Below are 21,885 nucleotides of genomic sequence, written 5' to 3'. Positions count from 1 at the left end.
CCGCGGCGATGCCAATACCAGTGCACCCGTCCTCCGAGCGACCAACTGTGCAAGAGCACATCCAGCCGTCGAGGATCGGCACACCGTATTTCTATTTCGTCATGCTCTAGCACGACCCTTGATGCAGATGGCCATGTAAATGTAAATCCCCATCCAGAACCGTATCAGCCAGGCAACACAGGGCCCCGTCGACGAAATCTCCCGAGCGCAGCGAGCGCCTTCCCCGACTGAATGCCCCGCTCGGGTACAGGAAACAATCCCGAGTCTCCGCGTGAGCCCCGTCGCCCCGATAGCCATGGCGTCGTACACGGTGCCCAGCGCCGCCCGTATCACAGGCAGCCGGTGTTCGTTCTTACCTAAAAGCCCGTGATGAACTTGACAACAGCAGGTCTTCGAATAAGTATTCGTCACCACGTTCTGCCGCATATGCGCTGCTGGGACCCGGACGTAGGCTCGGCGCCCCGGAATGTCGGCGAGCCTTATCCGTCCTAGCCCTGAGCATTCTGTCATTTCCGCTGTCGCGACATACAATCCCAGCTACCCGTTTCCCCCTGCGCAACACCTGGAATAGCCCGCACCCGTCTTCTAGCGCAAACGCTGCTAAACCGCCACGGACGGCACCGAGCGCACACCGCCTCCATAAATAGCCCGCGCATTTGTCGTCGCACTGTCGCAGAGCCTGAAATAGCGCACCGCGGCGACACATGAGTGCGACCCGCCATAGAAATCGCCTTGCATCTGGATTCTGCCCGTCCGCCATCGCGAGGACCCCGGCCATCCGACTCGCGAGATAGCGTCGCAATTGCACGCCGTCCCAGTGGGAACGCGCGGCTGCGAAAGGAAATGCACGTCGAGTGACATACCGACGGTTTACGTACGCGCCGCCGTCACGGTGCAGGGGTGTTCTGTCCTGCGATAGTCATACAGGCAGGGGCGGCGGCCGCAGGCCCAGCGGGGTAGCAAACTTGCTTCTAGCGCGCCGATGCGCCGAAGACGGGCCTGTTCGCGCTCCAGGTTTCGGTACCGACGGCATGTTGCGCGCGCAGCGATAGGCCTGCGCTGGGGCGTAGCGACGATGCTGGAAGACCATCATGCCCTCGGGGGTTAGCAGACAATCTACTTCGCCCAGCGCTGGTCGGGCCGGCTATTGCGTCCCGGTGGCCTGCGCGGCAGTTGAAGCTGAAGACGCGGATGACGGAGAGCCTCACGGAAGACTTGACGTGCGCATCGACGTCAACGTGCCGCTAGCGCTGCCGCTGCGGTGCATCTATCAGTGAGTGTACAGCGGCCCGATGTCGTACGCATGGGGAGCGGGGGCGTTATATTCGTCGTACAGTACGTCACCGCGCTTGACTGTTGTGCTCCGTGCCGGTCGGGCAGGTGTGCATTGAGCGGGACGGGGTGGACGGAGCGCTTGCCTGCAGTACGAGAGAGGGCGTGTGTCAGGCAGAGAGTGCGCGCGACGTTGCCGTGCCGCGAAGCGTACTGACCGGGATAGCATCCGGCCGTGCAAACCTTGGGGGGTGCATCCGGTGCGGCTGCTGAACGCACGGCGGCCGCGGACGAAGCTGGGATGTCGTGTCCTTCGGAGACGTTGTAGCGTCGAACTTGTGGGACGCCAGCGTGACATACCCGGTGCCCATGCTGAGGTATGGGGCCTCCGCGGACACAGCCACCATTTAGTCTGAGCGTCGCGGCGTCGAATCTGTATGATGGGGACGTGCCGAATCGGTCGATGTGTGCTGCACTAGTATAGCTTCTGCAAAGTGAGCGAATACCATAATAATCAAGCGTACCTTGTGCTTGACAACACCAGAAGACAAAGTACTTCGAGAGAGAGGTCTCGTGAAAGAAAGACTGACGAAGGGACCACAATGTACCGTCATAAGGCAATATGTTCACATACGAGAAGTTCAGAACAGAAGTTAAACTCTCAGACGTGACGAGCTGTCGGCGACATATTGCCTTCGGCGTGTCTTTCCTCCTAGAGCAAACTTCCTGTGCTGTGACATGCCACCCGGCCGGCACTAGCGCAAGAACCTTGCGCGGACGAGGACCCCGACAGTCCACCAGACCTAGAGCACGGCAGGCTATCCAGTAAATTCCCTGCGCTAGCCAGCCCGAACACATGATCCACTCACCCTGCGCAGAACTACAGCAACAGCGCAGCGGCGATGCCCGTCTCCAGCCCGCCAAACAAGCTCAGATACGCTTGCTGCAGTACGTAGGTCCACCGCGCTTCTTGGCCCAGGCGCGGCGTCCCAGTGCCAATCCGCACCAGCGACGCACACGCCCGCACGCCCTGACCACACGTCCGCGGCGCGCGATCGGGCCCGCGTGCCCCCCGCGCTCCGTCGGGCCCCCGTCCCCCCCTCCCCTCGCTCCTCCCCGGAGGTTATTCGCGTCCATCATTGCCAGGCAGGCGCAGGCGGTAGGGCATAATGGACGAGTGCGGCGGCGGGCCACGATCGATAACGCAGGACGACGCGTTCTGGGCGTGCTGCGCACGGAGAAGCACGCGCACGCGCGAGGCTTCCCGCGAAGCTGCAGCTGCAGCAGCAGGGGCATCCGCATCCGCCGCGGGGCGCACGGCCGTGTCGGGCGTTCGCACGGTGGGGCGGCTTCTCGAAGCTCGGGGACGGCGTCACAGGGCTCCGTATACAGCGAAGTGACCCGTGAAGGGCGCGTAGCACGGAGATGCTGCGTGAAGGAGTGACAGGCAGGCGGGCGTGTAGGGAGCTGAGAGAGGGCGTGATGATGTGAGTGCGCCTCGAGGTTGTCGCGCGGACGGAGTGCGTACCGCCAAAGCCCGGACATGTCAACTGGCGGTCGACGGGGGATTCTCCCACTAAGGGACGGGGAGGGTGTCGAGGGTCGTTGGGCCCGTCCAACTCTCGCCGCGGCTTCGCGACGTTGATGCGAGACAACGCGGGCCGGGGCGTCCTGCGTCGTCTCTGTAGGTGGGAGTGGGGCGGAATATAGACGGGATTAAGAAAGTTGCTTCTGCGGTTCGCGATGAACTGTGCTCCCCTGGTCGGTGTGCGATTTACCGTGCTCGAGCTCGGCTATCGAGCGCGCTGTTCATTGCGAGCGTAGCGAGCATTCACTGGTGAAGACGAATGGACCAAACAACTACAAATTGTCCGCTCGCAAACCGAAAATCGCTCTGGGGATGTATTTGAGCCCGTACGCGTTCAACTTGTCCCTTTCCCCCAATTTTAAGTGAAATACTTGCATTAGACATCATTCAGAACACATCTGGAAAGTTTGAAGAGCCCCGGATGAGTTGTGCAGTAGATATGAGGCTCTCGAGGCTCGCAAGAGCGACGTGTGGTTTAGCGCCCACGCAGGGAAATAGGCGTGCCAGTAGCGTGCCGCGCGTTGCACCTGTGGCTCAGGCTGTTGTGGCTAGCCTCAGGCTGATGAGCCAATTTGTTACATAGCAGTATGTTTGTCTATCGCACAATTAACTCGAGTATCTGACACAAAGAGAGATCATCGCCTGAAATACCCTATCCACTCGAATATGACCTGCGTGCACATGCGTAGCGAGCAAATTCGTCCCTGACGGCCGCTAGTACAATAAGGCCCTGGGTTCTCGCAACTCTCTAGCGCCGCAGGGGACGCGAGCCTTACGCTCGCGAGTGCGAGTGTCCAATCCGATGAGGTGTTCTCTCGATAATCTTCACGAGTTCGTCGGCGGAAGGAAGCAGGAAGACCGATGGTTTCGCGTACCAGTCCTGCCATTGTGTGAGCGATGGGACCACGAGATCTCGAAAATTTATGGACAGCTGAACGCAGCTCACCATCGGTTCCACTACGAAGCCCCCGCATGATGTTTGGTTGACGGTCGGTATGATAGCCTGCATGGAGGAGGTGAGAGGACTAGGAAGTGAGTGAGGTATATCCGGATATGCGTGAACGTTCACCCACCTAAAACCAGGCCGCTTCTCCCGAGGCTCCCGACAGACACTCTATCGGGGACGCGCATAACACGCCCTTCGCCATCGAGAATACAGAACCGCGTTCATTCGCGCCGTGAGGACGTTCGATATCCACGCCCCGTGCGGAATCCCCGAAGATACCGCGCGCGCGGCACCCCGGTGTGATGCACGTCCTTTTGCAGGCAAGCGCCAGGTTTGTTTGTCGCGCGGGTGAGAGCGCCGCCCGTTATGGGGGCGCCCTGCTCCCAGCTTGCGCCCCGCCCGATTGACGTGTTGGCGTCAAGGGTCGGGCCCCCGCCTGAAGCGATGCAGGAGCAGTGCCGGATCATGGTCGCCCCTCGCGGTCATCTGCCAGGAGGTGTGCGGAACGCCACGCACGAGCGGCCAGTTTGGGCATGTCGTACGCGGTTCTGGAATATGGGCTGCTGGCTGATCGGCGGCTCGCAGACCAATGGACGACGCGCTCGCGTACGGGGCCGCGAAGGCGAAGAGACGTCGCGAAGCGCATGGGGGGGCGGCCGCGTGCGAGCGCCGTCTGCCACTCCATGGCGTGCTGCCCTGTACGGCGCGCCACTGTCAGACGGTGGGAGGCGGCCCCCGGGGGGCAGATCCAGCCAGAACGTCGCAGAACGTGCGCGACTGCAGCCGTATCGCCGGCTGCTGCAGACGTCTGGCGGGACTGAAGAGGACCCTGAAGTGCGCCGCAGCTCAATTTGACGTCGGTACCGCTACGGCGCGTCCTTGTCTCCCGCCACGCCCACGTCTCGCCCTGCTTGGCAGGCCGATGACGCAGTGCGCGCAAACGCTATACGGCTCCGAAGATGACGGACTGGCGGGCTGAGATGGGTGGCGCGGCGGCGGCTTCGGTCCCCACCCGCGGTCGCTGCAGGGAGAGGCAAAGCATCCGGGCAATCAGCCAACACATCCGCATACCAACTGCCCAAAAGGACGAACGTACCCGCTTGGGGCTTCGCTGCAGCAGCAGAGGAGCCGACATCGCATCAGAAGAGATCGAGGGCGGTGGCGACATTCACTGACCAACGGGCGGAAATGAGCTCGTGTGGGCCTGTTACGAGACCGCTTGTTCGCTGAGCCCGAACCTTGTGGCACAGGACATTGGATGTCGGCATCGTACATAGTGTGCCCCAGCGGTATCCGGCTAGCCCGAAGTTGTCGGACGGGTGCTGGCAGCGCCCGTGAGCAGGCGCATGCTCGGGCCTGATATGTCGCCACACGCGTTCGCCAGTCCAGGCAGTCATCAAGTTGCACCGAGGATGCGAACGCCCTGTAAAACATGTGATCACATACAACGACATAAGTGACGCCGTACATACCTCACAGCCGCAGCCGGCGTTCCTCGCGCGCGGACCCCATTCACTGCGAACCCAACGCCCAATCGCAAACGGCAACGTCGAAAACATAACAGGCAATCCAGAAAGTCGCCGCCCCGAGGCTTCGACCACGGCCCTCCACGCTCGTGCGAGGACGGGCTCGGCTGAGCGCCTTCCCCCCACCCAGCCCAAGCCCCCGGGCGCTCCGACGGAAATACCACGACGACGTCCTCACGCGCGCACACGAACACACACACGCGCATTGCACGTATTCGCGCACTCAGGCAGGCCGACGCCCGCACCCGCGGCAGCACGGTGTATCCCCGGGCGCGCGCACCCCCAGCAGCGCTGGACACCGAGCGGACGAGTACGTCAGGTACGGCAGCGCGCGGCTTCCGACGCACTTACGGGTCGCAGTCCCATCGCACTCGTCCGCCCGCGCGTTCCCATGGCCATCCGACGAGCAGCCGCGCGGTCCCCGAGCTCAGGCCTCGAGCGAGTCTGCGCGAGTACGCGACGGACACCGCGGGCAGCGATGAGCGCCTTGAGCCGCTGGAGCAGACATGCCGCACCAGGATGCGGATGAAACTGACCAAAAAGGGGGATTCGACAGCGACATGGGGGAGGCGATGGGTACATGCTCCGAGCCTCCGATGCGGTGCACGCCTGTTGCTGCACGCCCGTGACGGTGTTGGGCAAAACGACGAGTGTATTGCGGGCACCTGCAGTGCTCCGGGGTCCTGGCCTACCATCGGGACACATGGTCGAGCTCCGCTGGGCCCTGGGGCCACTATTGCCATCGGGACACATGGCTACGGCCTTACGCCGCACCGCGACCCTCCGAGTCCAAGGGCGGATGTTGCCTCGAGATCCTCCCCGCCGATTGTCGCGTATGTCCCTGCACGCCCCTGCGGGGTGCGGGGCGAATCTGAGATGAGTCCTCGGTCCTTGTCGCCGCTGCGGAGGGCGCAAATGCTGACTTGCGCGGGGTGGTCTGGGCCGGGTCGGGGGTGCGTTGGCGGGGGGCGTCGTAATGGAAATTATGAGCGACCGAGAGGGGACTCCCCCGACGCCGGAGGTCTGAAATATACGCCTAGAGCCTTTGTCAGTAAGTCACCGGAGTGCATAACGCCGGGCACGCGCGCGAGCACGGTGAAGGACTCACGAGGCATGCCATGCTCCGGCAGGGTGAACAGGGAATCCAGCAGGGTCGACCGAGATGTGATAGACGCACTCTACAATCTAGAGAAGAAGAAAATAGTGAGATCAGCCGTCGGTTTTACGACACCGTTAAGCACTCACCACCGGCCACCATACCTCCTGCCGCCTTCACGGTCCCGGTCACGTTCGCGCTCCCAACCCCGCTGCCTGTCCTGCCTGTCCCGCCTCACCTCCTCCACCTCCCTCCGATTAAACACGTCCCCATAGCCGCCGCTCCTGCCCCCGTACACCGTGCTCGGCGTCTCGCTCCCCATCTCCCGCTTCTTCCTTGCGATGAGCGCCCGCGCGCGTTCCCGCTCCGAGCTCTCGCGCACCAGGCGGGCGGACACCTCGGGGGGCGCCTGCGGGCCGGGCCGCGAGGACGACGGGGGGCCTTGGCGGCGCTGTGCGGAGGACGAGGAGGAGGTGGACGGCCCAGCGCCGGGGCGCGAAGCGAGCTGGGTGTTGATGGCGGTGAGCGGGTCGTGTGCGGACTTGCGCTGCAGGTCGCGCCGTCTGCAATGCGATGCATTTAGTTCAGTCTCCCGGTTACTCAAGCGGAGAGTAGAGTACGGGTGATGTAAAAGCACGCACCGCCTGTCCTCCTCCGTCTCCCAAGGCTTCATCCGCGCCGTGCTCGTGCTCGCAGCCGTGTCCCGCCCCGCATCGACATACCACGGCCGCAGGTCCGCAGACGTCGGCGCGAGCGGCACGCCCTTGTCGTCTTCGACCGGCGGTGGTTTCTTAGTACCTCGGTCCTGCGCGGGCACGGGCACCACGCTCTGCACCAAATGCTAAATGTTAACACCGATTGCGATGGCGGGGAAGACGGAAGAGATGACGCACCCGCTCGAGGTCCTCGAAGAGGTTGATGTGCCCGCGCGCAGACGTCAGCGTCGTCACCGCGGTCTCGTTCTCTGTGGACGGCCCAGCGAGCGCGGCTGCAGCCGCCTCGAACTCGTCCTCATCACGCTTCTTCTTCTTCCCCTTCCCGCCCGCGAGCCCAGCCCGCGCCCGGAGGAGGTCTATGCGCGCCTCCGAGTCCTACCCTCCCCACATTCAGTCCCTTCCCCCATATACATATATGCGCCAAAAGAGCACTCACGGCGAGCATCATACGGCCCTCAGCGACAGCCTCCGCCTGCCGCGCCCCCTCCTCGTCCCGCCGGACGCGCTCGATGTTGTCCCGCCGGTACGGGTGGTAGGACTTGTGGTGTGCGATGTTCAGCTTGCCCATCTTCCCAGCGTCGCGTTAGCGGCCCACAGCTAGCGTGTCTCGTGTGTGTTGTGCGTATCCCGAACACAGCTTCTAGCTCAAGCTCAAGTGCCGGCCGCGCGAGTTGTTGTGGCAGCGAAGGCGGAACGTGTGGGGAAGACCGTGCAGGTCACGGCAAGATCGAAGACGCAGATAGCCACTAAGCGCCCATGCTGCACTCAAGATAGCATGGGCGTCTGTTTACAGCAGCGGGAGATGCATACCACCCAGCATGCACCGTCCCACGCAGTGTACAGACCGCGACGTAGAGTTTGCCTCGCGTCCACAACGCGAGCCAGGGGCACGAACATATGACGCAGCTGGAATACGCGACCTGCCCCCTTCACCCGCGCAAACACACACGCCCCGCAGGAACAGGTGCCAAGCCCGAGCCCCCGGGGCCACCTGCCTCGGGAGTCGGCGCACACGCTGCGACTGGTGGTGTCCGGGCGCGGCCCAGGAAGCTGAAGACGAAGACGCGAGATCCGCGCGCGCGGTCGGGTGGGAGCAGGGCGCGCGCGGCGTGGGCGAGGACGGCCGGAAGCGGCACAGGCATGGTATTAGGACGCTACTAGATACGGCTACTTAAATATACTTCAGCGGCGCCGCCCACCCTCCTCCACACCGCCAACGACGGCCAGCCGATTTTGCAGCGGCAGCAGCGCGCAGGGAGACAGGCGCGGAGGTTGTGCGCGCGCGGCAGGCGCACACGGCGGCATGATAGGGTGCTGGCGGTGTGCGTGCTGGCGCTGCATACGCGCGTGTATAGGGCCCGAGCGGGCGACAGGGCAGGGCGTGGCGTGGCGGGGGTGACAGATCGGTAGGTCGGGACTCGGGAGGGCGTCCCGGCCTGGGGTGCGCTCCGCCCCTGGGCGGAGATGGCCGACTGCCCCACCCTCCCCGGCCTCCCAGCTCGGAGCGGCAGCAGCGGCGGTCATGATGGCGGCGGCGACAATAGTGTGAGTGTGAGTGTGAGGACGGCGAGAGGGGGAGACGCAGACGGGGAGGGGTGGAGGCGGGGCCCGGGCCCGTTATAAGGTGCCGCAGGCGGCGATGAGGATGTCGACGGAGGGCTTATATAGGATGTGGTCGGACGCGTAGCTCTCGACTTTGCGGACGATGTCCATGCCCCGGATGACCTCGCCGAACACGACGTTCCGCCGGTCACACCACGACGCGGGTACGGTCGTGATGAAGAACTGCGGAGCGGGCGTTAGGCGGCGGGGGACGGTACATAGATGGCTGCGCAAGACGCACCTGGGACGAATTTGAGTTTGGGCCACGGTTGGCCATGGAGAGGAGACCCTGGCGATCGTGCGAGAGGCGAAAGTTCTCGTCTATACATCGGGGAATAGGTCAGTACGGAAATGCATACGCCAGAACGTGCGCAAACTAGGTTTGGGCACGGAAGATGGGAGGGTGATATCCGAAACGGGCGAAAGGGCTGAAAGAGACAGTGGACGCTCACCGGGAAAGGTAGGCCCGTAGATGGACCGGCCGGTCGTACCGTTGCCGTCGACGATATCCCCACCCTGAATCATGAACTGCGAGAGAGTGGTCAGATAAAGCGCAGGGGTGGAAAGACAGTGATGAGACGTACATTGGGGACGACGCGGTGAATGTACGAGTTGGCATAGCCATAGCCGTTCTCGCCAGTGGCAAGCTCGCGGAAGTTACGGGCAGTGACCGGACAGACATCGTCGAAGAGCCTGAAGACGATGCGGCCAGCAGGGACGCCGTCGATTTCGATGTCGAACTGGAGAGCATCGGACGATGAGGGAGGAGGGGGTAGATATTGATGGGGGACTCACAAAGACGTTCGGGCCGGTCGGGGAACGAGATGTGCGTGAGTTGCGGGAGGAGGGAGAGCGAAAGGAGTCATGAGTGGCCATGGGGATGAAGTGCGGCACGAGGAGATTTGTTGTGTGGAGAGCGGAGACTGAGGCGGTGGTGGAGGGAGAGATGGGAGAGCATGGCCGGCGGAGGAGGTTAAGTATATACGAGCGAGGATGAGGAGGAGGGACTGAGGGAGAGCAGCCACCGCCCGTCTCCAGATCCCATCTCTCGGCACTCTCCGCCGCTTTCGTCGCCCGGCATCTTCCCGGGATAGCAATCAGGACCCCAGACACGCTGGTCAAGATCCCGTTGAGTGCTCGTCCTCGCACAGCCTCTACGCGAGATCGAACAAGCTCTTGAGCAGTCCACAACACCACCACCATGTCACGGCCTTCGCTGGATGTTGGTCAGGACCCGACCCAGCTCTCCTCCTTCCATGTACGAGCCCGTGTTCTAAGCTTGGCCGTAGCAGCTAATTGGGAGCAGAAGGATATCGATCTGCCCGACCTCCTCCTGCCTGTTCTTCACACGAGACACAAAGTCGTGGCCGGCCGCTCTCCCGCCTCGTCCTCGCCGACCACCCGCCACGCCCCTCGATCGCCGCCACGCTGCGCCCTGGCCCGCGCACAATATTGCCTCCGAGCACACGCCGCCGCCCGTGTGCGCCGCGCTCTCTTGGCCCCCGTCCCCCCGTCATCACTTATCTCCGAGTCCTCCGCACAAACCTTCGCGGGCTTTCGCCCCGCCTCCTCCTCAGCCGCCATCAGCCCTCCTGACCGCACCCTATCATTTCCAGACCCATGGCCCGCCCTCTCGCACACCCACGCACCGACCACGACCGACTCCCGGCGCGCTGTTTACCCCCAGTTTCCCCACAAGGCACCCCGAGTACCTGTATACCTCGCCCGGCTACCCTCTCTCGCGCACAACCCCGAGCGCGTCCCTGAGGCCTGACCGTCGGATGGTCGCCGACTCACCGCCGTCTTCTAAGTTCTTCGCAGATTTGCAGCCCTGTCCGGTTGCTGCTGACCCGTCTGCATCAGCTCTGAGCTCTTGCTACGGCTCGGCCTATTCCTGTCGACACGCCCCATCTGGCTTCTCGACGCTCGGCGACGTCGCCAGCACTGGTCATCCTACTGCGCCCGCTCCGCCCGGCAGCCCCCCGCGCGCGCACATCACGCTTCGCGTTCCGCGTGAGAGGCCCCCCGCGCACGCCCGCCCGGATCCTGGGAGCGCGCCGGCCCATAGACAGATGCATCACATTCCGGGCCATCGTGCACTCGGCGCAGCCCCTGCGCGCTCGCCATAGCACCCACCGCACGCCCGAAGCGGCACACAGAATGCAGATGGACACCTTACGTCCGTTGTGGTCGCGCGCGGGCGGCTGCGCCCGATGCGGGAGGCGGATTCCCCTCCTCGTACCCGCGAAGCATACGCGGGCGGTCGCCGCGCCGCGCTAAAGGTTAAATGAGCACTCAGGGCTGGGCGACGTCGACGGCCGTGTACGCGTGCGGGACGGGACGTGCGCCGCGATCGATGCCCACCCGGTCGCCCGTTCATGTCCGCACGCCTGGTGCGCCGCGAGCGACGCCCGGGCTGGGAAACGCGAGCGGACGGATCGATGCGCGTCAGGCGGCGAAATTAATGAACGGCGCGTCCTATTTGGCAGCGGGGTGTGCTCGTAAGTGCTCTTCCTCCGGCCTCCGACGCACACATGCACTGTGCAGGATCGAACGCCTCCTGAGGCCTCCATCACGCTCGCGCGAGCGGGGCCCGCCTCCTGTGCGTGCACTAGAAGCCCGCTGACAGCTGCAGGAAGTGTCGCGCTCCTCGCTATCGCCTGCGGGCACGCGTCCGTCCTCTCCACTCCCCGTCCCCCTTCCTCCGGCCGTGCGCTTCTGTGCCTTGCGCGTCGCCGCGTCGGCCCTAGCAGTGGCAGGCGTGGCCCTCTCGCGCAGCGATCACGGTATGTGCTGTCCATATGTCCACCCCGCACTTGCCCCGTCCGGTACGTCCGTCCCATCGACGAGGAGTGCACGCTCACAGGACGCAATGCAGAAGCAGCGCGTCCCAGATCGCACGATGACGATGCTGCTGATGCCGGCAGGGCCCGTCGGGCTCTTCCGCCCGCGTCGGACCGCGCGTCCCATGCACGCGCCCCCCTTTCCGCCGCCACCACACGCGCAGACGGCCGATCGCGGCGCGCTGCATGAATCCATGTACCTGCAGCTGCTTATCAGCGCCGTCCTCCTCCGTACTTGCGCTGCGCTGACGCACAGGACCGGGAGGTCGTGCTCGCAGTGCTCGGGAGCTTCGGGGACGGTGCGTCAGCCGCAGCCGCCCGCAAAGGCATAGCGCACGGCCGCGCGCGCGACCCCGGGGCTAGAAGCCGGGCGACGGCGGGCGCGGGCGAACGCTCGCGCTTCGAAGGGGCGGGGCGATCGAGAAGCCCGCGCGCGGTGCTTCACTTGCTCTTGTTCGGGGGCTGCCGGGGCGCGTCCGATCGCCCGCTTCCCCCTCGTTTCGCGTCTCGAGGGTGCGGCAGGTGCGTATCCGTTTTGTGGCTAGCCTGTTCGGAGAGTCCCAGGCGTTGCGTGCTGACGATCGGCTTATGCCACCAGGCTCCGGATCCATGTTTGCGGCGAGTGCCACCAGCCACCGATGATGGACTTGCGGGCATCGTAGGGGCTACGTATCCTCCCCATCAATACTCCTCGCACTCGGAGATGTGCGCAGGCCATGTGGGACGCTGAAGCAACTTGAAGCAGGCTTTTGTATGCGGTATACGATATACGGTATACGGGCGGCGCATACGGGAGTCCGGGGTCTCCGGCGCACACACTAAGTTCGACGCCAGCACTTCAACCTCGCTCGGCGTTCTCCCGTGGCCCTAGACAAATTGTCATGGCCGTTGCGCCTCCAGCACAGGTCCGACTCCGCGAATACACATATACCATCGAGGATATGCACGCGGAGTGCCAAATAGGCTTCGCACAAGGCCCATGGTCCGTGGTGGAGCAGCGCGCGCTCCCGCTCCCGCTCGGTCCTGGTCCCGACACGGCCGCGAGACACCTCGCCTCCTGCTCGTCCGCGCAACCTCCTCCGTATCGTGATGTGGTACCTTTCGTTGCTATCCTCTGGCGGCTCCAGGATATCTTCGCAGCAGGTGCGTGGTCTCACGAAGTGCCCGGTGTGGTTTCCCCAGGCATGGAATACTGTGGTGGCAGCGGGCTGCTAAACCCTCCAGCTCGGGGTGTTCGGCTCACTGCCATGCCACGCCTCTTGTTGATCGCGCTGCCTCGTGTTGTGGGTGCCACAAGCGTGTCACGACCGCCGTGCTACGTGATGCGAATCCTTCGGCATCTGCGACTATGTGGCTAGCAGCGTCTGGTGAATAGATTTGTTCTATCTGAAATCACTTGAACACGCTGCAGGATCGATCGACCGCGCTTACCTTTGATATAGTGAGTTGGAAATGGCCGTCTTTACGCTACAATGTGCAACTCTTACATGTTTCCGCTTCACCAGCACACAGACCTCCCTCCTCCGCCAATTTCCCCACCTAAATCCTCCAGGCCCTGCCCGAACATCCCCGCCATGTTCTGGAAATGTCCACCAGGGGCAACGCCCTCGCCTCGCACATGCAGCCTGCCCTTCATCCGCCGCCGGGGCACGCGCCTCCTTCCTCCCGCACAACCTCCTCCTTCCTGATCCCGTACCTTTTCGCGCTGCAAAGCTTATTTCCGCAGCGGCCCCAGGCATCCGCTTAAGAATTCGCCTCGCGTAATGGACCAGCGATCGTTGGCCCTCGGTGCTCCGATCAAACTCGTCCATCGCGCCCTTCCCTCAACACCTCCGATTGTTGTGCAGCTGCCACCGGCGGCGACCGCTATCTCCACCTCGCGGTCGGGCGGGATTCCGTACGGCTCGCGCTTCTCAGCGTCCTCGGCGGTCGGTGGCATGTCAAGTGGCACGGTGCTAGCGCTGCTGCTCGGTACTTCGAGACTCCTCTCTCGGAGTTTCGCGTACGTATGCCTGACCACAGCGGCTGCCCCGTTCGTTCTGGAGACGTCTCGATGGCTGCGTTTTCTTCTTATACATAAAGCTCAGTGACGTCCCTGCCTATTCAATACCCGCTGCACCCTGCGCCGTCCTGAATGCGACGCAGTTTCGTTGCGCTCTGCCCCGCCGCCCTGCACGTCGAGCGTCCCGTCCTGAGTGTATTGCCGCCAGCCAGCTAGGAAGCCCCGGGTGCAGTCGCCAGGCCCTGGAGATCGCAAGGTTTGGGGCACACTCGGAGGTGGCATCGGTGCCGCTGAGTGGCAAGATGTTTCGAGCTCGAACATGTACGTGGCACCCTCACTAGTCCATTGTACGCTTCTCATATTGTGTTCCTGGTAAACTTAGACTTCTTTCGGGGCACGTGCGCCGGGCATCCTCTGCATACACGCCGTTTCGTGAAGACCCCGTCGCCCCTTCCGCTGTGCTCCCTCTTCTAGACAGCAGAGTCGATCATGAAGAAGGCCTGCGCATCCTGCGAATCCGTTCTCCCGTTTCCTCCAGGATGGCGCATCGTCCAATTCGGCTACGCTTCTCGACTAGGGACGCCACGTCTTCCTGTGACAGAAGACGGCGACAGAATGTGTCCCCTGCACCGGTGCTGCGCCACTTTCGACCTCCGGGGAGCGCTCTCTGTCGGCTTGTGCCGTGCCACAGCTCCTAGTACTCCTCCCGGTGCCTCCACACCGCTCCTGCAGCATCCCCGGGTGGCGGGATCCACAACGACATGTAGCAGGAGGCAAACACTAGATATTGATGCGCCCTCTTGATCGCCGTGCCACTACGCCTTGTACGCCCTGCGAAACACCACCTTCCATCGTTCGCAGTACACCTTCACTGACCATCTCCGCTAGGCTAGCTCTGAAATCTTCAAGTTCCGTGTTCCATGCGATCGGTATGTGATACACTTCAATCTATCTGACGCGTTACCTGGATCTTCTGGGTGCAGAGCGACATCCTTCTGTAATCTGCCCTTAAAGAAGGCCCGGCAGTGCGACTACTGGCTCTCGCTTCGCCGCCCCACAGAACACGAAGTCTTCCTGTGCCCACCTCCGCGCGTGCAATGCAGTGGCAAGACGTGCAGGCTCCGCATTTAGACTATTTCAGGGCGCCGGCTCTCCCCTCGTGACCCCATCTTCCGCGCTGTGCCACCACCAAGATGTGTCGCACGGCCCACGCCCCATCTGGAAGCACTAAAAGGCTCGGTCTAGGTCTCGCTGGCCCGATCATGCTCTCTGTCCCAAGAATCCCTGGCCACATCGCCGCACCCTTCGCTGTCGACGACTGTCCCCCACGTCCATGGACGCAGCCCGCAGGGTGCAGTCCCTGCTCGCTGGGCCGTTATCAGCCCCGACAGCAGCGCGACCGCGGGCGGGCTGGACGCTGCCGCTGGCGACTGGAAGTGCGCGGGCAATTGAGTCGGTGACAGGCCCTCGCTTCGCGCCTCTCTTCCTGCGCGGCCGTCTCACTTCCGGGACCCCAGGGAGGGCGCAGCGGCCGCATGTGGGCACCACAAACCTTGGTGCCACGACCCGAGCTGCGTGCGCGTGCTAGTCCCCGCGCGGCGTGCTCGCGCTGTCGCGTCCCAGCCCGGATCTAGACCCGCGCGCGACGTCTGTCGCTCCCCGTGACGTGCGAGTTGTGTTGCGACTGTCCCGAATAAATGTGCACCGCCGTGCTGGGCGCAGGCGTTGCCGCACTTGGTGGCGTGGGGCCCCCAGTGTGACGGTGTCGCTCGCGAGGCGAGAAGATCCCCGGTGAGGCTAGCGTGTGCGCAGCGCATGCGCCCACCTGTTCGGTTTTGCATGCTCCCCGAGCGTCGCCAACCTCCGACCTCGTCGGGGAACCCTTGCTTTGCACACGAACGACGCAGCTGGCGATCGCACGGCTTGCTTGCGCTCGCTTCCCCGTGCACCTGCCCCCCAGCATGGCTCGCATGCAGGGTCGTGTCCCGAGCGGTACATCACGCTGTCCCCGCCTAGCCCCCAGCTCTCCGATGCTTGTCTGCACCCGAGCTGTACGGCAGCAGGCGAGCCAGGGTATCGGCATCGTGCGCCAACGCGGGTGTCCCAGTCTGGCATTGACAGTGCGAGACTGGGGCATTGGCATGCACCATCACGGCACTCGCCAGCGCGTCCCCGCCCAACGCCCAGCGGGTGATTGTTGGCGGGTGCCCATTAGCATTAAGCTCCGCGCGGCCTATCGCGTGCGGCGTATGCCATCGGGCATCGTACCATCGGCCCCCAGCAGGCGATCCTGATTGGGCGTCGGCCTTAAGCTTGGGGCGTCGCGTGCGGGCGGGGCACGCCGAGATCGTGGCAGGCTGAGGGCCACGTCTGTGGGCGGTCTCAGTCGATGTCGGGTTAGACTGGGAGTGTTCATTATGGCCTTCAATTAGAGCGTCGCGTAGGACGGCGTGGGCTCGGGCGTCGGACACGGGCACTCGATGACTGTGGGAGACGGTGCTGCGCAGGGCGGCTCGGTGCTGCTTTCGGCCTGGGTGAGGGAATATGAAGGGTGTGACGTACGCGCACTCGGCACTCGTGCATGTCGGGCAGAAGAGTGGGTGATTTCTGGGTGGCTATAGGTCAATTGTACATATGCATGCTGTCGTGGTGTACGTCAGTCACGCTCGCGTATAAACTTTGCTCGCCTAGACACAGAAAGCTTACAGCGTTGGGCACACGATGCAGTGATACGTGAGGTGGTTGGCTCGCAGTGAAGTCACTGGGCACTGTGTCATCGCGGCGAAGTCCCCCCAATTTCTCCGGGGGTTGCCGTTCCCTTCATGTCAAGCCGTGCTTCCAGCGCGGGTGCCACGCTAGCTCACCGGGGTCCTGCCGCCGACGCGTCGCCGAGCACCGCGATCCCAGCGAGCGTGAAAGCGGAAGACGCACGAGCACAACGAGGCAGCGCCTCCGACGTATGTTACGTATGGCGTTGACCACGCCCGCGCGTCTTCTCGAGCCACGCGTTTCCGGCAAAGTCTATTCGAATGTTCGTCCGAGGGAGCGTGCATGTGCGCTCGTCTGACCGTGGGCTATGCCCCCTGCCCGCCGTGCCGCCTTTCACGAGGTGGGCGGGCGCGGCACGAGCGGCATACGGCTCAGATCTACCGACATACACGGACAAAGTTAGTTGTCAGATTGTACCTGTTTCCTGAACTAGCACGGAGGGCCGATGATCACAGGAAGGATCTTCTTCACTGTATAAAATGCGCCAAGTGTTTCGACGAAGCCTGCAGTTCCTGTTGGTGGCGTATTCTGCGCAGTAACATCAGAGACGTGCATTCAAATCTCATAAAGCTGGATGATCACAAGGGTGACATACCTCGCTTGCAGGATGCCTTCCAAACCGCGCGGCATAGAAACCCGCGCTTCGATGTACGCTATGACGGCGACCTCGGAGTAGGCGAACCACCCCGCTTGTGGGACTTACATGATCTGGAGGGCCTTGAAGGGGTATTCCGACAAAAGATCGTCTCACGGAGCAATATGCGGTCCGATGAACAAACTCAGGTACCCACAAAAGAACCGTTCTTGGAGAAGAAGCCGGAGTGGGGCGCTGTGCAACATGCGTACGCCGAGGGCCGAGCCCCTTTTTCGTGTACAAGAAACGCCCGCGCAGGTGCTTGGGAGATCCCAGAAGTGGAGATCAGACGAGGGTGGGTGCGCCGGCGGCAGTATTGTGGTCGTGCTTGCCAATGGGATCAGAAAGACCGAAAGCTCTGTGGGCAGGCGTGGGTAGACGGAGCGGTAGCCAACCCGAGTAGCTTACTCACTAATACGTGCGGCCCTTCAGTACGCGTTTATGACATCGGAGGAACATCTCAGAACATCAGAGTGTTTCGGCGTCAATAGTACGCTGGAACATCGTAAGGGTGTACTTGGCAGCGGCGTAGATACAGGCGTCTTGGGTAGGCAGAGATGTGTGCGGCGGTAAGGAACGATGGTCCGCAAGAATACTGGGAGGTTGCAAGTGTCAGGAACAAGCTCGAGTGACGGCGAAAGGACTCACCGTGGGTTCTTCGGTCGAAAACCGGCCGCGCGTACCCTCGACGTGAGAGGAGCGTCGGGTGTGGGCCGATTAGAAGAGCACTGACGACAAAGTATGTAGGTATATCTGTAGAGTGCTGAACCCCACTGCGCTGACGTGCCTCAGGTGTGCCTGCTAGTTTGCACTAAAAATACCGAGTATATCGGACCTAAGACATGCTAGAGAACGATATGACGCACCGTTCCAAAAACAGAGTAAATGCATCAGTGTGAACAATTATTTTCTGTCCACCAGGAACCCAATCATGGAATCGATGTCACGTACGCAAAGCATGCCGGCGGAGTCGTCCCTTGGAGAGCGGTAACGGTTGGATTGAGCCATAAATGGCCTGCGCTGTCTGCCTGATAGCCCTTCAGTTACCTATACGTGCTGAACCTTCTAGTCAATTCAGATTCACAAAGGTTTGGTCACTTGGATGAGATTGGCGACTCACATGTTATTACTATTACCGAGCCGTTTCAAGTTGCAGAAGTCGTAGCTTGCCACAAGTACGACCCCGACTGCGTTTTGACCGATCTTCATGATGCCAGAAAAAATCAGAGGGTTCTAAATGGGCGATCATAGAGCTAGTGATAAATCAGAGATGGGGACATACCGCCACATGGCGGAAACCACGATCGCGAGCGGGCGCTTCTCTCGGCATAAGACGATATTTGCGTATGTTTGCCAACAGCCCCAACTAAATTTCCAAATTGGTCGAGCCTCCAAAGCGCTCTTCTACTCACCGCCAACATCATGACCGAGCCTCCGAGTCGGCTTACTCACGATATCGTCTCAGCGGCTGCTCATGAACATCATTTACAAGATGATTTTTCCTTTGCATCTCCACCTCTGCATTCCATCTCCCCTGGATTTCAGCCAGTCCGTCTTGACCTAGACACCGCATCTGTGTACGCCGTCGACGGCGCGAACCGCGCTGCAATACCAAAATCCGGAGTTCGCCGCTCGCACGCATATACCGGAAGGATACGTGTTTATGAATGCTGTCACACGCGGACGTTCGGGCTTCGCCCGCGCTCATACCGGTGAGTAAGCATCTCTGCTCGTCTCAGACATGTCTTGATAGGATCTGGAATCGCGGGATGACCACAGTGCTCGTCGGAAGTAGTGATCGGTGATCATTTCGAGCTGAAAATTCCAGTTCTTGAAACTTTTCGTCTCCCGAATGGTATGTTCTCATAAATCCAACATGGCGAGCTTCATCGTGGCATCGAATTTGGAAGAGTTTCAAGAAATTGTCCTGGTGTGACCTGGACTTATTATTCCCTGCATATAGCGAGATGCTGTGTTGTGTTCCGTCTATACAGAGCAACCGCAAATCATACACAGCTTGGATCTGCGGGTAACAACGACTCGTCGTAAGGTAAGAGTTCGATGTCATGCCCCGAATTGTTCGCATCAAAAGGCTCTCATTCACTACCAGCACTGCTGGCTACTCGTCAAACTTTCTCAACAGATTTAGAATGCTCCGACATACGATCAGACATATGAGACTCTTCCCTGAAGTTACAATGCCTCGGGATTATAAGTGCGCAATTAGGCAATGCGCCCATGGTGAGCTCCAGGTTCGGTCCTGGCTCGGTCCTCGTACGACGTGGTGACTGACCTCCGCGGATCAGTTCTCAGGGCTCCGTGTGTCAGTTCGGAGTCTTGCAACATCCGCTTCCCGCTGGCACCCGCCTCTCTCGACGAGCTCGCAGCGTCGCACATGGAATCAAGTCATCCCCGCGCGGTCTCTGATGCAGAACCCGGTAAAGCCGGGTCCACACAATGTGCTCGCCTTCGGGACTACCGACAGGTGCTCAAATAAGTGGGTAAACGTGCCCTTCCCGTTGTCCAGCTACGTCTCGCTTCTCTCTTTTCCGCGTTGGCGTTTATTTTTTTATCATCACCCTTGCCGACATGCGCCAGTCCTTCGTTACCTCCACTTTGCTTCTAGCGCTTGCTTCGAGCTGCTCTGCAGGTGCGCTCGGTCTCTCATGTATGACAAAGTTGGAAAAGTGAAACTAACGGATATTAACAGGCCTCCTCGGTCGCCCTTACCACGTTCGCGAACAGATCCCTCATGACGGCCAGTATATCGACGTTAACGCCCTAAATAATGCCACCGAATGGTGGTGGGTTCAAGTCGCCGCCCCCGCTGTAGACGGCCAGTCTCCCCCGAGCTTGCACGTCACCTTCTACCAAGGTAAGTTCCGTTTCCCAATTCTTCATGACATATTCTTATCTGTTGCGCAGGATATCCTCTCTCCGCTGTGAAGGAGCTCTCCGGCGGTGCCAACGCCCCCGAAAACTACATCGTGATCAACGGTGCCTTCCCGAACGGCACGGTCTTCGCGTACACTCTCCCTGCCACCTCCAGCACGGTCTCGCACGTCGGCGACGCCGTCAGCGGCGACTGGGCCGGCGCGGGCTCGTTCCAGAACTCCGCGGATCTATCCACGTTCACCCTCACCCTCGACGCGCCCGAGCTCGGCGTGAGCGGCACGCTCGAGATCTACAGCGACGGCCCGTCCCACTTCGGGTGCAACTCCACCACATCGCCCTACTTCGAGAGCGCGGTCCCAGCCGATGCCGAGCTCTCCGCGAACGAGGAGATCTTCTTCAAGCAACTCGGGTGGGCGACCTCGCAGCCAGGCGGCGCCGCGCGCGTGTCCGTCTCGCTCGGCGGGAGCGAGCTCTCGTTCTCGGGTGTCGGCTACCACGACCAGAACTGGATGCCGGCCGCGATCGACGGCTTTATGGACGACTGGTACTTCCTCGACGCGCAGGTCGGCCCGTACGACCTCTCCGCGGTGTTTGCGGCGATCACGGGCTCGACGCGCGACTTCAACACGGGCTTCCTCGAGCATGCGGGCACGGTGCTACAGAACCAGTGCAGCCTGCAGGGCTCGCGCACTCAGGACCTCGTCACGATCACCCCGTACGGGGTCGCGTTCGACGAGCCAAGTGGGGTAAACGTCATGAGCGGCTTCGTGCTCGAGTACACGCTCAAGAACGGCGACCTGTACTCGTTCAATATCACGGGCCAGAGCCTCGTGCTCGACCAACCGTTCTACCATCGTTGGGTCGGCTCTGCGGTTGGCGGGAAGGTCGGCGGGGAGCAGTTCACGGGGGTGTCGCTGTACGACTGGCTGAACCCCAGCCTGCGCCCGTACCCCTAGAAGGTGGCCGCGGATGGGTAGAGCATTGCAGTTTATTATTTTGCTTGTGTTACATGTTTATCACAAGGCTAGCTCTATCATTGACGTCAATCATATGGACATACAGATGCAAGCCGATGTAATCCGTCCCTTGCGCTCGATGAAATAGTGCGACTTCGAGAATCTAGAATCCACGGAGGTAGCCGCAGGTACCGCGGTCTTCGGTTTTGCCACACTTGTCGGACTCGCGGTCCCGAGGAATTAGCGCTCGCCGCAATAACATATGGCCGGAAGCTGGGAAGTTGCGGAGCCGAAGTCGATGGAGAGGATGATCCCTGTCCCCTGTCCCGCAGCAAGGCCCGACTCGCTGGAAGGGGCATAGGCCTCGAACGTCGAGCTAGGCACGGCAAGCACCGCAGGATATCACGGCCCCAGAAAGACTTTAGGATCGTGAAGCAAACTATAACTGTCACTAATCCTTTGTCCCCAAACAAAGAGATTTTTGACAGTTATCATTTGCTTCAAGTTCCTGGGCCTATCCGACGTCCTGATATCCTGGCATGTTTGCCGTGAGGAGGGGGTGATGTGGTGAAACATGAATCTATCATCATCTCACTCAGCGTTTGAGGTCGTAAATAACCGTAAGTCGAGGCACAACATCCCCGTCTTTTGTGCAGAACCTTGGGATGCTTGGATGACGCGACGAGGTACTGAGTCTTTCTGTACCCCTGGTCTGGCCCTCACTCAATTGTCGAGTGGCAGGGCTGCCAAGTAAAGAGAGCGGTGAGTAGACTGCCCGAAATCAGAACAGCCACGCGACACAAAATTGCCACCAGGGCGATCAGGCACAATGAGGCACGCCCCGTCCCTCCGGCTGAGGAATCTGATTAGATGTGCGGGTGCCGCGCATATCTGATAAGATTTACCGCACCAGCTCGCGCTCCGACGGCCTCCTGCTCATCATTCTTTCTCAATTTTGTATCCTCTTCTGCCTTGGCACGCGAAGATATATAATGCAGGAGATGCGAGGATATTCCTCAGGCGCACTCATCGTCCTCCAC

At 61.5% G+C, this 21,885-nt stretch overlaps 4 protein-coding genes across 4 annotated transcripts; 2 read left to right on the top strand and 2 right to left on the bottom strand.

Annotated features, from left to right (window-relative positions):
• Positions 1–5,959: 5,959 nt before the first annotated feature.
• On the bottom strand, positions 5,960–7,712 carry TRAVEDRAFT_152872 (uncharacterized protein; the record flags this gene model as incomplete). The annotated part of the gene is made up of 6 exons (XM_008043484.1): positions 5,960–6,368; positions 6,441–6,517; positions 6,578–6,991; positions 7,070–7,257; positions 7,322–7,519; positions 7,581–7,712. Coding segments are annotated over 5 exons (933 nt in total). The 3' UTR covers positions 5,960–6,368; positions 6,441–6,516.
• A 545-nt stretch (positions 7,713–8,257) lies between these two features.
• Positions 8,258–9,678, bottom strand: TRAVEDRAFT_73805 (cyclophilin). Its single transcript, XM_008043483.1, has 5 exons — positions 9,542–9,678; positions 9,331–9,486; positions 9,199–9,274; positions 8,988–9,067; positions 8,258–8,929 (listed from the first exon to the last, which is right to left on the bottom strand). The coding sequence occupies exons 1-5, from the start codon at positions 9,620–9,622 to the stop codon at positions 8,762–8,764; spliced, it is 561 nt and encodes a 186-aa protein (XP_008041674.1). The 5' UTR covers positions 9,623–9,678; the 3' UTR covers positions 8,258–8,761.
• A 269-nt stretch (positions 9,679–9,947) lies between these two features.
• TRAVEDRAFT_50710 (uncharacterized protein) lies at positions 9,948–10,520 on the top strand (the record flags this gene model as incomplete). The annotated part of the gene is made up of 2 exons (XM_008043027.1): positions 9,948–10,004; positions 10,053–10,520. 2 exons carry the CDS (start codon positions 9,948–9,950, stop codon positions 10,518–10,520), a joined length of 525 nt encoding a protein of 174 aa, XP_008041218.1.
• A 9,063-nt stretch (positions 10,521–19,583) lies between these two features.
• On the top strand, positions 19,584–20,845 carry TRAVEDRAFT_22538 (uncharacterized protein; the record flags this gene model as incomplete). The annotated part of the gene is made up of 3 exons (XM_008042725.1): positions 19,584–19,644; positions 19,705–19,869; positions 19,920–20,845. 3 exons carry the CDS (start codon positions 19,584–19,586, stop codon positions 20,843–20,845), a joined length of 1,152 nt encoding a protein of 383 aa, XP_008040916.1.
• Between the last annotated feature and the right edge of the window lie 1,040 nt (positions 20,846–21,885).

The sequence above is a fragment of the Trametes versicolor genome (assembly GCF_000271585.1).
Source record: "Trametes versicolor FP-101664 SS1 unplaced genomic scaffold TRAVEscaffold_9, whole genome shotgun sequence".
In the NCBI taxonomy this organism is placed as follows: domain Eukaryota; kingdom Fungi; phylum Basidiomycota; class Agaricomycetes; order Polyporales; family Polyporaceae; genus Trametes; species Trametes versicolor.
Note: the sequence above shows the minus strand (reverse complement) of the source record. Positions and strands in the feature narration are given on the sequence as shown.